This window comes from Vombatus ursinus, unplaced genomic scaffold, assembly GCF_900497805.2.
Source record: "Vombatus ursinus unplaced genomic scaffold, bare-nosed wombat genome assembly UNPS02014799.1, whole genome shotgun sequence".
Classification (NCBI taxonomy): domain Eukaryota; kingdom Metazoa; phylum Chordata; class Mammalia; order Diprotodontia; family Vombatidae; genus Vombatus; species Vombatus ursinus.
In genome coordinates, this window is record NW_020954577.1 from 22,511,551 (window position 1) to 22,526,952 (window position 15,402).

The 15,402-nt window shown below is 40.9% G+C and overlaps 1 protein-coding gene across 3 annotated transcripts in view; it reads left to right on the forward strand.

Moving 5' to 3' along the window:
- The window catches only part of MYRIP (myosin VIIA and Rab interacting protein), a 421,897-nt gene that overhangs the window by 357,268 nt on the left and 49,227 nt on the right, over positions 1-15,402 (forward strand). For 2 of the 3 annotated variants that reach the window (XM_027872431.1, XM_027872433.1), the window contains 2 exons: positions 691-868; positions 8,396-9,048. In XM_027872431.1, the coding sequence (XP_027728232.1) occupies positions 691-868; positions 8,396-9,048 (831 nt within the window). The remainder of the gene's footprint in view (positions 1-690; positions 869-8,395; positions 9,049-15,402) is intronic. The other variant, XM_027872432.1, reaches the window with a different exon arrangement.

Sequence of the window (15,402 nt, forward strand, 5' to 3'; positions counted from 1 at the left end):
TTTAACTAATTTGTATATATTTGAATTTACTGAATTTGTATATATTTGAACTGAAATTACTATGTTTAACTAATTTGTATATATTTGAATTTACTGAATTTAATGAATATTTAAGCCATATCTTTTTTAAAAGTTTTTTTTTTAATCAAAAAGCATTTCTTTTGTCTCCTTACCCCCTGTCTCCCATCGGAATAGAAAAGAAAAAGAAAAAAATCCTTTTAACAAATATGCATAAACAAAACCAGGAGAACTTTTGTATAATAACATCATAAAGATGAACAACCTTGAAAGACTTTAGAACATTGGTCAATGCAATGATCAACCCATGATGAAGTAGGCTACCCACCTCCTGCCACAAAGGTGATAGACCAGGAGTGGTCTTTGGGTCACATGTGCCCTCAAGGCCTCAGGTTCCTCACCCCTGTGATAGACTCAGGGTTACAGAATAAAACATACATTTTTGGCCATGGTATACATATATGTATATACTTGTCTCCCCCAGTAGAATGTAAGCTTGTTGGGAATTGGCATTGTTTCGTTCTTTGTACTTGATATCCCCAACAATTAGCATAGCACCTGGCACGTAGTAAGTGCTTAGTAGATACTTGTTGATTGATTGATTGATTATCTGCTGTGAGTCACCTGAAAAACTGGCAGCTGTCCCCTTTAAGACACCATATCTTATTTCAGCAGAGGTCCCAGTCTGCATTCTCCCTAACTGGTGAAGAGGCTCCAAGCAAAGAGTCGAAGGTCTCGGCACCCCTGGAGACCCTGTGGGCAGAGCAGAGGGTCCAGGCACAGAAACCAAAGGAACAAGAACATGCTGCCTTACCCAGCTGGAAGAGCATGGACAGACTGGATGAGACAAGTAATGATTTTAATACATTTACAGTAGGTCTGAATCTTTGAAAAGTGGTTGATCATTACCCCTCACAACAGGAGCCTTAAATATGAGTCCAAAATAATTTTCTAGTTTTTCAAATGCTGAAGCCAGACCAATCCCAGTGATCTTATTGCCAGTAGCTAAGGAAGGCCAAGCACTCACTTCCGTCAGGCACGATACCAAAGTGACCAAGGATAACTGTGGGTATCTCCAAGGCACAAGTGCCCGATCTGTCCCAGAGCTTCCCGGTTCCTTCATAGACTCAAAAGATAGTTGTCATGGTAGCTCATAATAATAACTCACATTTGTGGAGTGATTCAGTGTTTCCAAAGCAACTTTCTCACAATGATCCAGGGAGGTTATTTCCATTTTACAGATGAGGAAACTGAGGTACAGAAGGTTAAGTATCTTGCCTGATGCCAACTCCACTGTTCTTTTCATCATATCACACAGCTACTAATAAGCTTGTAACTGATGCTCAGCATTTGAGATGTAACTAATAGGCATATCCAAGCCTTACATTTTCTGTCTTTTCCATGTTCTCATTACCTGTTCCTACTACCCATGCTGATGAGGCAGCTACTTGGTACAAGGCATAGACGGCTAGACTTGGAGTCAGGAAGACCTGCCTTCAAATCCAGCCTCAACTGTGTGACCCTGGGCAAGTCATTCAACCTTCTGTACCTCAGTTTCCTCATCTATAAAATGGGGATAATAATAGCACCTACCTTCCAGCATTGTTAGGAGGATCAAATGAGATAACATGTGTAAAGTACTCTGAAAACCTTCAAACACTATACAAACAATAACAATTATTATATCCAAGTAATGCCCATTCTTGACTTCTCTATCTAGGATAATAGAGTCAAAGAATGTTAGACCTATAAGGGGACATAAGCAATCACTTCATAGGTTGGGGAAACAGAGGTCAAATGATTTGCCTGATGTCACATGCCTCATTAGAGATAGAATGTGTACCCCAACCCCAGATTCCAACCCCAGGCTTCTGATCCTGGTCCCATACTCTCACACCATTCTGCCCATCAAGATTCACCATGGGATTCCTTTAAATTGGGGACTTGCCTGATACCCTTGAAAGCCATCCCACTTGCGAAAATTCATTTTATGCACAGTGGAGGGCACCCATTGCATGCAAACATAAGAGGCAATGTGATATAGTAGGAAGCATGACTTGATTCCTTCTAGAATCAGAAGACTTGGAAACAAATCCCAGCTTGGACACTTACTATCTGAGGGACCTTAGGCAATGTACTTCCTCTCTTTGTGATTCAGTTTTCTTTCTGTAAAAATGAGGAGGCAGAGTCAGATGATCTCCAAAGTCCCACCCATCCTTAAGTTATTTGATGGTCCTATTTAATGCCTTTTCTCTCTCAGACTTAGTTTCCTTATCTACTCCATAGATATATCTCTAAATATCATGTACATGTATATATATATATATGTACTTATATATAAAATAGGAATGATGCCAATAATTATGTTGTTGTTGAGTCCATATTCAACTCTTTATGACCCCATTTGAATTTTCTTAGCAGAGATACTGGAGTGGTTTGCCATTTCCTTCTCCAGCTCATTTTATAGATGACAGACTGAGGCAAATAAGGTGAAGTGACTTGCCCAGGGTCACACAGCTAGTAAGTGTCTAAGGCCAGGTTTGAACTCATGAAGATGAGTCTTTCTGTCTCCAGGACCAGCACTCGATGCATTATGGCACCGCCTAGCTGCCCAATAACAATTACAGATGACACTTACACAGGTTTTACATGCGTTCTCTCCTTTGATCCCCAGCAGGAGAGATACTGCTGCTGTTATTATTCTCATTCTACAAAGGAAGAAACTGAGATTCAGAAAAGTTTAGTGATTTGTCCATGGTCACACAGCTAGTAAGTGTCAGAGGCAGAATTCAAACCTGAATTTTCCAGACCCGAAATCACTAGAATCTCTTTGTAATCTGTACTTTCCACTGAACCATACTGCTACTCTTTATCAATCTATCTCATAGGGTTGTTGGGTGGGGAATATTTTGTCAGCCTTAAGTGTGACGTAAATAGGAGCTAGTATCATTCAGATTGTTATTATCTTTTAAAAATCATATTAACTATAGCAAATAATTGTATCACATCTGATAAATATAAAATTAATTCATATTATAAAATCATTTCAGTAATATTATTAATATGTTACTAATGATGTTAATAATGAAGCAAGGCAGACCTGTGTAAGTAATCTAAATGTGTATGTACAACAACTTGACTACTTGGTGGGAGTAAAAGACAAAAGGAGGTCTGCATCTCATCTAGAAGAGGCCACCAATGTTTCCTGAAGAACATCTGACTCCTGGCATTCTGGCATTGATGCTGCTAAGCATTTTAACAAAAGAGCCCCCCCCCCCCAATGACTGTCTAATTTGTTTAACAACAGAGCAAGTTATCTCTGGGGGCCATTTCTCTGTCAGACAGCACTGAAATGGAAGAAGAAAAGCAGCCACAAGGGACTAGAATGAGTCTCCTCAGTCTATTAATGAATATTGTCTTATTTTTTACATTGATGTTTATGCTTCAGGAGAGCAATTGGTCAAAAAGGCCCATTAGTCCATAATAGCTGCCAGCCACTGAGCACCCAGGGTCAAGAAAACTTAATAATCCCAAACTTAAAATCTTGGCAGCTCTGAGAGAATTCAGCAGATCCAAGAACCCTCAGCCTCAAAGGGTGTCAACACTTCAGTTCGGCCAGAGGGATGAGCAAATGGGAACTAAATGCCTTCATCCAGAGCTTCCTTCCTTGCCTTCTTCTAGCCAGTATATGGGTCACCTCACAGTGCATTTGAAGAGAATTCAAATGGCAGGTTTTATTTAAATCCTTCCATCAGAGGCAAGATGTTTGACCTCTGCAGCTCACAAGTTCTACAGTTTTGAAAAGTGGGATTTGAGATTCATGGCATCCCATGCCAATGGAAGAAAATCCCGGAGTAAGGGTAAAGTCAGCTTTGTCTTCTGGATTAATTGTAAGACCAGCTCCCATTCCTAGAGTGTCCTAAGGAAGATTAGAGCAGGGCTGTCAAATAGAGAGGATCCCTGCAGGCAGCATTTTGACTTAGAAATCCACAAATCAACATTATCTATGTAGTATTGTGTTTTTATTTATTTTGTTAAACATTTCATAATTATATTTTAATCTGGTTCTGAACTAGAACACTTTTCTTCTAACAGCTTCATAAACTAGGTAGCAAGCATGATTATCCTTATTTTATTGATGAGAAAATTAAGGATAAGAGAGGTGAGGTGACATGTTCACAATACTAGGTGTCAGAGCTAGGATTCAAAGCCTGGTTTCTCTTGTCAAATCCCACCATGGTCCCTCCATGACACCATCAGTATGTTTGCTCACCAAACAAAGGTGTTTTGACTTGAAGCTAGCCTCTAATCTCACTCATTGGATTATAGGTTTAGAGTTGGGAGGCTCTGAAAGGTAACCTATTCCAACTCCCTCCTTTTACACCCTGCCCTAGCCCAGTTAAGAGAAGCAACATGGCAGAACTGAAAAGTAGAGGTTCAAAGGTTCAAAGAAAAGCAACATGGCAGAACTGAAAAGTAGAGGTTCAATGAAAGTCATTTTACCGCTCAGACTCACAGTTTCTCTTAATCTATAAGGTTCCCAAACTTATTTGGCCTACCGCCCCCTTCACCAAAAGAAAATCACTCAGCATCCCCCTGGAAATCCACTCTCTTTAACCCTTCAATATTTTTTTTAATTTGCATCATTTCAAAAAAATATAAAATATTTTCTAAATGACATACCTTAAACTTAATAATTTATTGTAAAATTGTGGGGTTTTTCCTGCATTGAAATTTTGTTGACCCAATATTGCATCATGTAACTGTATACAATTGTATTGTAAACAAGTCATTACATGCACATATTCCTGCTGATGCATGCTGGACTTCCCAACAATGTGGGGCACAATTGCCTGCCAGCACTTGGTTGTTAAGACCTATTGGCGGACTTGACCACTGATCAGTTATAACTTGCATTTTGAGTGTTTGTTTGGAAAATAATGTAATCACTACAATTTTAACTGTGTTACACAATAGATAAAACATATATGAATGGTTTTTCAAATTTTTGTTTTCTTTCCTTATGCTTCCACCACCCCCTTATTTTTATTTGACCCCCCCTAAATTGCACCTGAGGCTAGTAGTGCCCCCTCAGATGTTCCAGCACCCCCCAGAGGATAGGATTGCCCACTTTGGGAACCTCTATACGAGGAGATAATGAATGTCATAACATCCCCCCCTTCACACAATTGTTGAGGATTTCACAAGATTATGTACATACGGCACTTTATAAAACATAGTAGTAACAAAAACAATAACAATAGCTAGCATTTATATAGCACTTCAAGGTTTGCAAAGGACTTTATTCCCATTTTATAGGTAAGGAAACTGAGGTATAGAGAGGTTTAATTATCTTGCCCAGGGTCACACAGCTAGTTTGTGTCTGAGGCAGGATTCAGAACTCGGGTTTTCTTGACTCACAATCCTATACTCTATTCACTACACCACCTAACCGCCCTGCCCCAAAGTAAGGTTATTATTATATTATTATCATATTTGATGTTTATGTACTCAATCATATCAGTACCAGTCACAGTAAATATATGAATGAGAGGGAATATGGCATAGTAGCTAGAGACAGCGTCTTGAATTCAGGTAGGCCTCGGTTCAGGCCTTCCTTCGATCTATGATGTCTCTGTGGACAACGAATTTAACCCCTTTCCATTCCCAGGGAAATATCTAAGACTCTAAGGGGAAGAGAAGGCATTTAATAAAGTTTAAGGAGAGTTTCCTCCCTGGGAGTTCCTTATACCAATGAAATCACAAGTCTGGCTCATAAATAAATGTGTACACACACACACACACACACACACACACACACACACATTGGACACATGACTCTGGGCAAGCCACTTCATTCTTTAGTGACCCCAAGGAAGGCTGCAAGACAAGAAGATGCCAAGAAGAGATGTTGTTACCTCTGTACTGATTAAATCACAGGCCCAGTCATATGTACACACACATATATGTATGCTCACATATGTGTGTATATATATATGTCCATGCTTATATGACTATATATATACATATATATATGCATGATATATATGTGTATACATATACTTTTAGGTTTTGATGGCTTAGAATGATTGTATATAGCAATTGTTTTCTGTTCTGGCCAGAAACCGTAAGGATCTTCCCCTCCCAGATCGATACATAATTTTGTGATGATAGATTGAGCTATCATTTATCTCAATTCTTACCTAGTGCTTAGTCATTATTGCCTAAGACAAACTGAAATCTAGGAAAGACCTTAAGTGAGAAAGGCTAGGGTCACCCACTGCATCCTGGGCCTTTGCCAGTTGTCTTGACTTTGTCTTGCCACTGGACTTCCATGACTCTGAAAGAGAGTGAGGCTGATGACTTTGCTCAGCTCTGCCTTACTTAAATCCAATTCACATGCAAGTCAAGACATCACCCACATGATGTCATTGTTCCTTGTCGAGAACAAAGGATGAATAACACTATAAAGAGATATACACACGTAAGGTTATTTATGTATTTTGCACGTTTCTGGATAACATGTGCTGTAATTCTCACTTATTATATAAAAGCACTTTCTTAGGACATTAGTTGTGGTAGGAGTCAAGGAAGTGATATTAATGCATTTTCAGGACTAGCCAGACAATAGCATCAAATCAGAATCCAGTTGAGTGGGCTCAGCTCCTTGACTGGAAACCAAAGCCATGCAGCTGTTCAGTTCATTTCCATATGTATGTAGGTGGTATGCCATGATGCTAGGCATCATAGGGAGGTATAAACACATGAAAAACAGAGGCGTTTGTAATCTCGCTGATGTTGAATGAGTCAGATAATGCCTAAACTGTTTCATCTGTGAGTAGGATTACCCAGGGAGACCTGACTGAGATTTGATGTCAGAACCCTAAAATTGAATTGTTCCCCCCACACACTCCTTACTCTACACATCAATATTGTTCTTACAGCCTTTAGAGCACCTAGGCTAGCCAGGACTTAAGGGGATTTCTTGTATTTCTCTTACCTCCCACATTCAAGTTCAGCCCATAGGAGAGAGAAAATTATAATGGGATCAGGTTGGCAGCCTGTACAGTAGGACATGTAAAGGAAAGGGGATTCATTAGGGTTCCTACCTGGCCCTGAAATCCTGTTGTCCTAGGTGTATGTATGGGAACTTCCAATGGAACTTTTAAGAACAACTCAATTGGTTCACTCACCCCACTCCCGCTAGCTCTTATTCTTCTTCCCCAGAATTTTGAGACAGCTATATGCTCTTTGTGCTCTCATGTAATGGTCATGGTGGAACTGCATCCAGAGGATAGACATTCCTCATCATCATAAGGCTACTTTTTTTCACTCTACTGTCACTCAAAATCTGTCGAGGGTCAATACTTTCCTATTTGCAAGGCCATGAGCTTGCTTAGAAGCCAAGCCTAAGAAAAGAAAGACACAGTTTACTCAAGGGAAGAACGTATTTGATGAAGGTCATGAAGCATATATAATATATATTACAGAGGAAATTCTTAACCCGATAACAAATCTACAGTCTTTAATTATCAAGCTCATGGACCATAGGAAGACATTTCTAGCTTAGTACAAACAGATATCTATCAAAAATGATTCCTGCATAGTCAAAATAGAATTTTCGCCAATAATCCTAAAAATATAAGGTGCACAATTATTCTTGGAAAGAGGATGACCATAAATTTGCACTAGATTCTGGGGGTCTTACCTTAACTTGAGGTCACACAGGCCTTCCAATTCCTAGCAGAGAGAGAGAGAAAAAGAAAGAAGACGAAAGAAAAAATCTTGTTGGTAGCTCCTTTCTGTGTCAAAAGAATAGCCTTTTACCACCTCTGTCTACAGAAAAATTGACTAGCATTTTCTACTAGTCCATCCTCGAGAAGAAAAGGAATGCTGAACAGAAAGCGCCTTCTATTCTTTACTCAACCTAAGAAAAAGAAGAGAAAGGCAGCAGAACCAAGAGGCACCTTCTCTCATGGCTGACCAGAAGGAAAGATAGAGTTCAGAAGACCTGATTCTTGAAACCCTGCTTCCTAATACTGATCAAGGCAGTTCACACATCCTAGTTCCCATTAGGATGCAAAGCTCTTTCTCAGCTCCTCCTTCTGGAGGTTCATCATTATCTTACAGCCTACATTCAAAATTCTAGTAGAGGAGTCCATTTAAAATCAAGGAGGCTGTATTTCTAATGCTTCTCCTCCATCTGTGACCCATATGGCCCATCCTACTACTGTTTTGAGCCAAGTGAAGGTCAATCAACACCAGTCTCCCCTTCCTCCATTGCAAACACCCAGATGGTATCAGTTATTTACTGTCTTATTGCCAAAAATAGTTGAGCCAAGGATGCCTCATTGGTGTTTCTTTTTCCTCTTTCTAGATCCAGACCCTGTTTTGCAAAGTGCTGATGGGAACTGGGTAGCACTGAAGAATAAGCCGTGTCCTCATCCCCGCCTTCTGGCCAAACCAAAGAGCCAGGCATTCCAGGCTCTGGAGAAGGAGTCCAGTGTAGTATCTGCCTACGATGAGATGGGCTCAGATAGTGAGGATGATTTTGATTGGAATATGAGCCTGAACAAGCTTCATCAGAGACCCCAGAGCCTATCAGAAAATTCCTATTCCACCGACTCCCAGCATCATAGCGAGTGGGCTGATGGTCATGACCAGTGTCCCCGGGGAACCTCTCCCTCCTCTGGACTTTACACTAACCCTGAGACCATGTGCTCTGACTCAGAGACTTCTTCAGTGAGTTCATCCCGGGAAGTTCAAGGACCAGCCAAGCGACCTTGGCTGCAGAGAAAGACCCCTAGCCACCCTTCACTAGAAAAAGCACACTCCCAAGGAGGGCTGGATGTGAATTTCAACCCCCAGGCTGCTGACACGCAGGATTCAGACAGCAGTGATGCTGAGGACAGTCACCACACAGCTGACAAGAGGTCCAGAAGGTGGAGGAGGAGTAAGCTAGCCTCAGACGAGTTGGATGAGCAAAAGCCCCCCACCCAAAGCCATGAGAAAGATTCGGAATCTAATCAGGTAATAATAGCCCTATATTTTACTGACATTTTAAAAAATCTCAAGAGAAGGAACATGGCAGAACAGAAGGAGAGCTAGCTAGCCCCAAAGACAGGAAGACCTGGGTTCAAGTTCTGCCTTTGACATTGCAGCTGGGAGACCCTGGGCAATTTACTTATCCTCTTATTGCTCTAGTCAAACCTCTTAGATTATAAGTTATGGAGAAGGGGCTGACCTGCTTTGGCAGACCAGGTTTCCACATTGAGAGTTCCCTATACCCGTGAAATCACAGGACTAGACTATATCCTTACTTCTATTTTTTTTTAAATATGAATTACTACTTTCAGAAAGCCACTAGCCCACTCCAAAATCCTCAATAGCTCCCCATTACCTATGGCATAAAGCCCAAACTTCTTTAAGGCCTTCCACAACTTTGCCTGAACCTAACTTTGAAAACTAATTTCCTTATACTCTCCTACAAGAACCCTCTATTCCAGCCCAACTACTCAAAAATCCCCTTTAACATGCCATATATGTATACCCCTCCACCATCTTTGTTGTTCATACATATGCACAATACAACAGAAAGAGAACTGGGGTCAGAGGACCCAGGTTCAAAACCTATCTCTGACACTTACTGCTTGTGTGACCTTGGTCATCACTTAACCTACAAGGGCCTCAGTTTCCTCAATTGTAAAATAAAAGTGTCGGACTAGAAGACCTCTGGGGTCTCTTTCCAGTTCTAGAACTATGAGCATATGAGTTTACAGATACTCAGTGCCTGTTACGTGCCATGCACTACACTTAATCTGTTCTCTGGTTCCCTAATCCCATTTCTACCCATCTTTCAGGATACATCTAAAATTCTCCCTCCTCCAGGGAGCCTTCCTGACTGCTCAAGCCCACCGTAATCCCTTGCTTCTCTGGATGTCTCAACCCAGAAGCCTTTCTGTAGAGACCATTCTGAGAATCACAGAATCTAAGACCTTGAAGGAACATTAAAGATCTTCTTTTATGGATGTAGAAATAGAGGCTCAGAGAATTTGTTGATCATAGAACTGGACTACCAGGCCTTGGGATTACAAATTTAAGGCTGGAAAGGACTTTAGAGACTATCAAGCCTACCCTTTCATTTTACAAATGAGGAAACTGAGTCATGGGGATATTTAGTGACTTGCCTAGGGTTAAACTGCTAACATAAGAGGTGGGATTTGAACCCAAGTCTTCCTGACTCACAAGTTCATGCCCTGTCCACTATCCCATGCTCCAAGGTTTCTGAGCTGAAGGAGCCTCACAGATGAGAAAACTGAAGCCCAGAGAGTTAATGATTTGCCCAAGGTTGCACAGGTAATAAATGGCAGAGTCAGCATTAAAACCCAGGTCCTCTGATTACACACCCCAGCCCTCTATCACATTTGCATTGCCCCTCGCTCTAGGTCTTCAGGAGTCTGTTAATATTGAATAATAAACAATTGTGTAGAACCTACTAGGAGAAAGACACTACATTAAGTGGTAGGGATACAAAGAGGAAAACAAAGTGGCGCCCACCTCCAAAGAGCTTGGGAGGGAAGGGGCAGATAAAGCATGTCCACAGAGAATTATAGATGTGATTATTTGAGCAGGGTGGAGAGAGAACTGACTAGTCCAAGAGGATTAGAAAAGGCTTCACAAAGGATACACAAGGTGAGCTTTGAAGGAGATTCTAAGAGGAAGAAGGGAGGAGGCGTGGGGCCAGGCAGCTCATGGAGATAAGAATTTGAATTCTGAGTTCAGAGAGTAGTGAGTTGTCCAGTTTGGCAGAAATGCAATGGGCATGAAGAAAATAGTGTATAATAAGCCCATAGAGGTAGGCTAGGGTCAGGTAATCAACACTAAGTGGCACAGTGGATAGAGCACTGGGCTTGGACTCATCTTCATAAGTTCAAATCCAGTCTCAGACTCTTACTATCGACCCTAAGCAAGTCACTTAACCCTATTTGCCTTAGTTTTCTCATCATTGCCTTAGAGAATGAGCTGGAGAAGGAAATGGCAAACCACTCCAGTATCTTTGCCAAGAAAACCCCAAAATGGGGTCATGAAGAGTCAGTCATGACTGAAATGACTCAACAGCCCAAGAGCTTAAAATGCCAAGCTCAAGAGTTTGGGTCATCAGGGAGCCAGGTGAAATAATATGGTCAGATATGTGCTTTAGAAAGATTAGTGTGAGATCTAGAGGATGGATAAAGAGGGAAGAGATTGGAAGTCCATATGGATTGCAAGTGTTACAGCCAGGATTGGAACCCTTGTTGTTTATAGATTCAACATCCCTTATACTACACTACCCAACATTTCCTTCACAATCTAGCTCTCCTCCAATTTTCTCCAGATTGCACTCTCTGGCATCCCCATTCTCTCACTTATATTCAGTCAGCCTTTGTCTACTGGCTTATTTCCTACTGCCTACAAACATATTCATGTCTTCCCCCAACCTCAAAAATCCTCACTTGATCCATTCATCCCCACTAGCTATCGTCCATGTTTCTCCTCGCTTTTCAGGCTAAACTCTTTGAGAAAGCCATCGTACGATTGATGCCTCTACTTTTCTCTTCTTAATTCTCTACAATCTGACTTTCAACCTCGTCATTCCATGGAAACTGCTCTCTCCAAAGTTGCCAGCGCTCTCTCAGTGGCCAACTTTAATGGCGGGCCTTTTCTCGATGTGCTTGACCTCTCTGCAGCTTTTGGCATTGTTGGTCACCTTCTTCTTAAAATTCACTTCTCTAGGTTTCTATCCAGGTTCTCCTCCTAACAATCTGACCACTCCTCAGTCTCCTTTTCTGTCTCTTCATCAGGTCACACCTGCTAACCTTGGGTGTCCCACAGGGCTCTATCCTGAGCCCTTTTCTTTTCTCCCTCTCTGCTCTTTCCCTTAGTAATTTCATCAGCTCTCATGGATTCAATGATCATCCCTATGCTGAAGACTTTCAAACTCCAACTGCCTACTAGATTTCTCAAACTAGATATTCCATAGGCATTTTAAACTGGACAAGTCCAAAACTGAACTCATCATCTTTCCTCTCAAGTCCTCCCTTCTTCTAAACTTTGTTGTTCAATTGTGTCCAACTCTTTGTGACCCTGTGGACCATGGTGTCCATAGGGTTTTCTTTTTTTTTTCTTTTGGCTAGGCAATGGGGTTAAGTGACTTGCCCAGGGTCACACAGCTAGTAAGTATTATGTGTCTGAGGCTGGATTTGAACTCAGGTCCTCCTGACTTCAGGGCCGGTACTTATCCATTAAGCCACCTAGCTGCTTCCTCTTCTAAACTTTACTATTACTATAAAAGATACCACCAACCTCCCAGTAACTCAGGCCCACAACCTGGGTGTTGTCCTTACCTCCTTATTCTCTCCTATCCCACCATATCCAATCTGATGTCAAGACCTGACGATTTTCCGTTCCTAACAACTCTCATGCACCCCCTTCTCTCCTCTGACACTGCCACCACCCTGATACAGGCCTTCAACATTTCATGCTTAGACTATTGCAGTAGCCTGCTGGTGGGTCTGCCTGCTTCAATTCTCTCCCCACTTCTCCTCTCAGCTGTCAAAGTCATCCAGGTCTGACCATGACATCCAGATATTCAACAAACTCCAGTGGTTTCCTATCACTGCCAGGATCAAATATGAAATATTCTGTTTGGCCTTCAAAACTCTTCATAACCTAGCCTTTCCTTACTTTTCAGTCTTTTTAAACCTTACTCAAATCCACATGTTCTACAGTCTAGTGACATTGTCCTCCTTACTGTTCCTTGAACAAGACAGCATCTCCCTATTGTGTGTTTCCACTAGCTGTCCTCCATGTCTGGAATACCCTCTCCTTTCTCTCCTCTTCCTGAATTCCCTGGTTTCCTTCAGGTCCCAGCTAAAATCCTCACTTCTATAAGAGGACTTTCATGCTCCCCCTTAATGTTGGTGCCTTCTTTCTGTTATTTATCTCTAATTTATCCTCTATGTAGCTTGTTCAATTAAAGCTATTTACATAACATCTCCCCAATTCGATTCTGAGTTCTTTGAGAGAACTATTGGACTTTTTTGCATTTACTTGCATCCCCAGCATTTAGCACAATGACTGGTACATCATAGTAGGTGCTTACTAAATGCTTGCTGTCTGGTTGTTGAAATTTGACATTACAAGAGAAAGTTTATGCGGAGGGAGCATCAGACAGGGCTTTTGGAATTTTTTCAAAGGTTCATTTCCCCAAATTTGGAAATGTTTACTCAGTTGAAAAATGAGTCTAAAGGGGAATCTGTGAGAATAAGATAGATTATTTTAATATGACTGGGCCATTCCTGGGGCTTTATGGAAACATTCATTAATATCAACCTTTTCTCTAGGTTTTCAACCTTTTTTTGAACATTATTCAACTTTTTGCCACTAGATGGTGACAGTGCTTCATTTCCTAGAGATTTCGGGGTCAAATCCACTACGTTGTCTATTCTGTATGTCCTGAATATTTCACTAGCTTCTCTAGAGTGAAAAGAGGCTTGTGTTCTGTAGCAGGTCTCAGGTTTCCAATGAAAGATTCACTATACACACACAATGTGTAGTGTGTGTGTGTGTGTGTGTGTGTGTGTGTGTGTGTGTGTGTGTATGAGTGTGAGTGTGTGTGTGTGTGCGTGTGTGGATAAGGAGGGACAAAGAGAGACAGAAAATAATATAATGGCTATAGACAGATACAGATATCTGCAGAAGGATGCTCCTCCAATAATGCAGATTTCCCAGCCAATAGCACACTCCTGTATTTCATACCATTTATTTACCTCACAGGGGCTACCCAACATGCAGGGAGCCTTCTCCAAGTTCCCTTGACATTGTATTAATGTGAATTAAATGGTCGGCCCATATTAGGTACATACATTAATTATTCTTTTAAAATATTTCAATTTTAACAACTCTGCAGAGTTCTGAAGGTTAGAGCTGTTTAGGAATAAATGTACACACCAATGCATGTCGTGAACAAAATCTAGTTGATGTTTAAATTAAGTCTACATTCTATGAATAATTCTGAAGTTCAGTTAGAAATTGGTACATGTGCTCAGGTGTGGTGGCACATGTAATCCTAACTGCCAAGGAGACCAAGGCTGGCAATCTCATGGGCTCAGGAGTTCTAAGCTACAGTGGTCTAAGCCAATTGTGAGTCTGCACTGTCCGGCATGAGGATGGTGGGCCCATGGGATCGGGGGGCCTCCAAGTTGCCTAAGGAGGGGTGAACTAGCCCAGGCCAAAACCAGAGCAGGTCAGGGCACCTAGGTGGCAAAGTGGATAGAGTACCAGCCCTGAAGCCGGGAGGACCTCAGTTCAAATCCGCCCTCAGAACAAACACTTGACACTTACTAACTGTGTGACCCTGGGCAAGTCACATAACCCCAATTGCCTCACCACAAAAAAAAAAAACCAGAGCAGGTCCAACTGCCCCTACCATGATGAGTAGCAGGAGTGGGCCCATAAGTAGCCAGCCACTATAACTCTAACTTAGAAGAAATAGGAAGACCCAATCTTTAAAAAAAACAATAATTAAAACTAAAATACATTAAATTTTTTAAAAGAATTGGCACACATGAAAATTGTGAAGTCTTATAAGATGATAGAATGAAAACAACAGTTTCGTAGATTTTATAGAATTTTTTTATTTTTTAAAGTTTTATTGATGAGTTTGTTTTTACATTATATACATTTATAGACCACTCCTATTTCACAATTGACCTCTTGTTAAAAAAAAAAGTAAAACAGTTAAGTAAAACTAATGGTAGAGCGATATCTGTAGCAACCCCCCACCCCTATCTTTTAAACATTGCCAAAAATTTATTTTCTTTCACTCTCACCCCACCACCCCATTGAAAAATAAAATAAAAACAAATTTCTTATAACAAATATTCATAGTCAAACATTAAATGAAATTTAAAGCCATTTTTCCTTTGAGATATTTGTTGCTGTTGTTGTTCAGTCATTTGAGTCATGCGCAATGGATTTTATTTTTTTTTTTGGCAGAGATATTGGAGTAGTTTGCCATTTCCTGCTCCAGCTATTTTACAGTTGAGGAAACTGAGGCAAACAGGGTTAAATGACTTGCCTAGGGTCACTCAGCTAGTAAGTGTCTGAGGCTAGCTTTGAACTCAGGAAGATGACTCTTCCTGATTCTAGGCCCTGCACTCTATCCACTGTGCCACCTAGCTACCCTTTTGAGATATTGATGTTGGTTATTTTAGATCAGAAAGTTTATTAGGCCAAATTCCACTTAGTCACCCTCTTATGCTTAAGATTGTGTTTGATGTCGACCAATGCAATTATATCATTGTGTTATCGCCCTCATCGGGATAATAGCTTACACTTGTATGA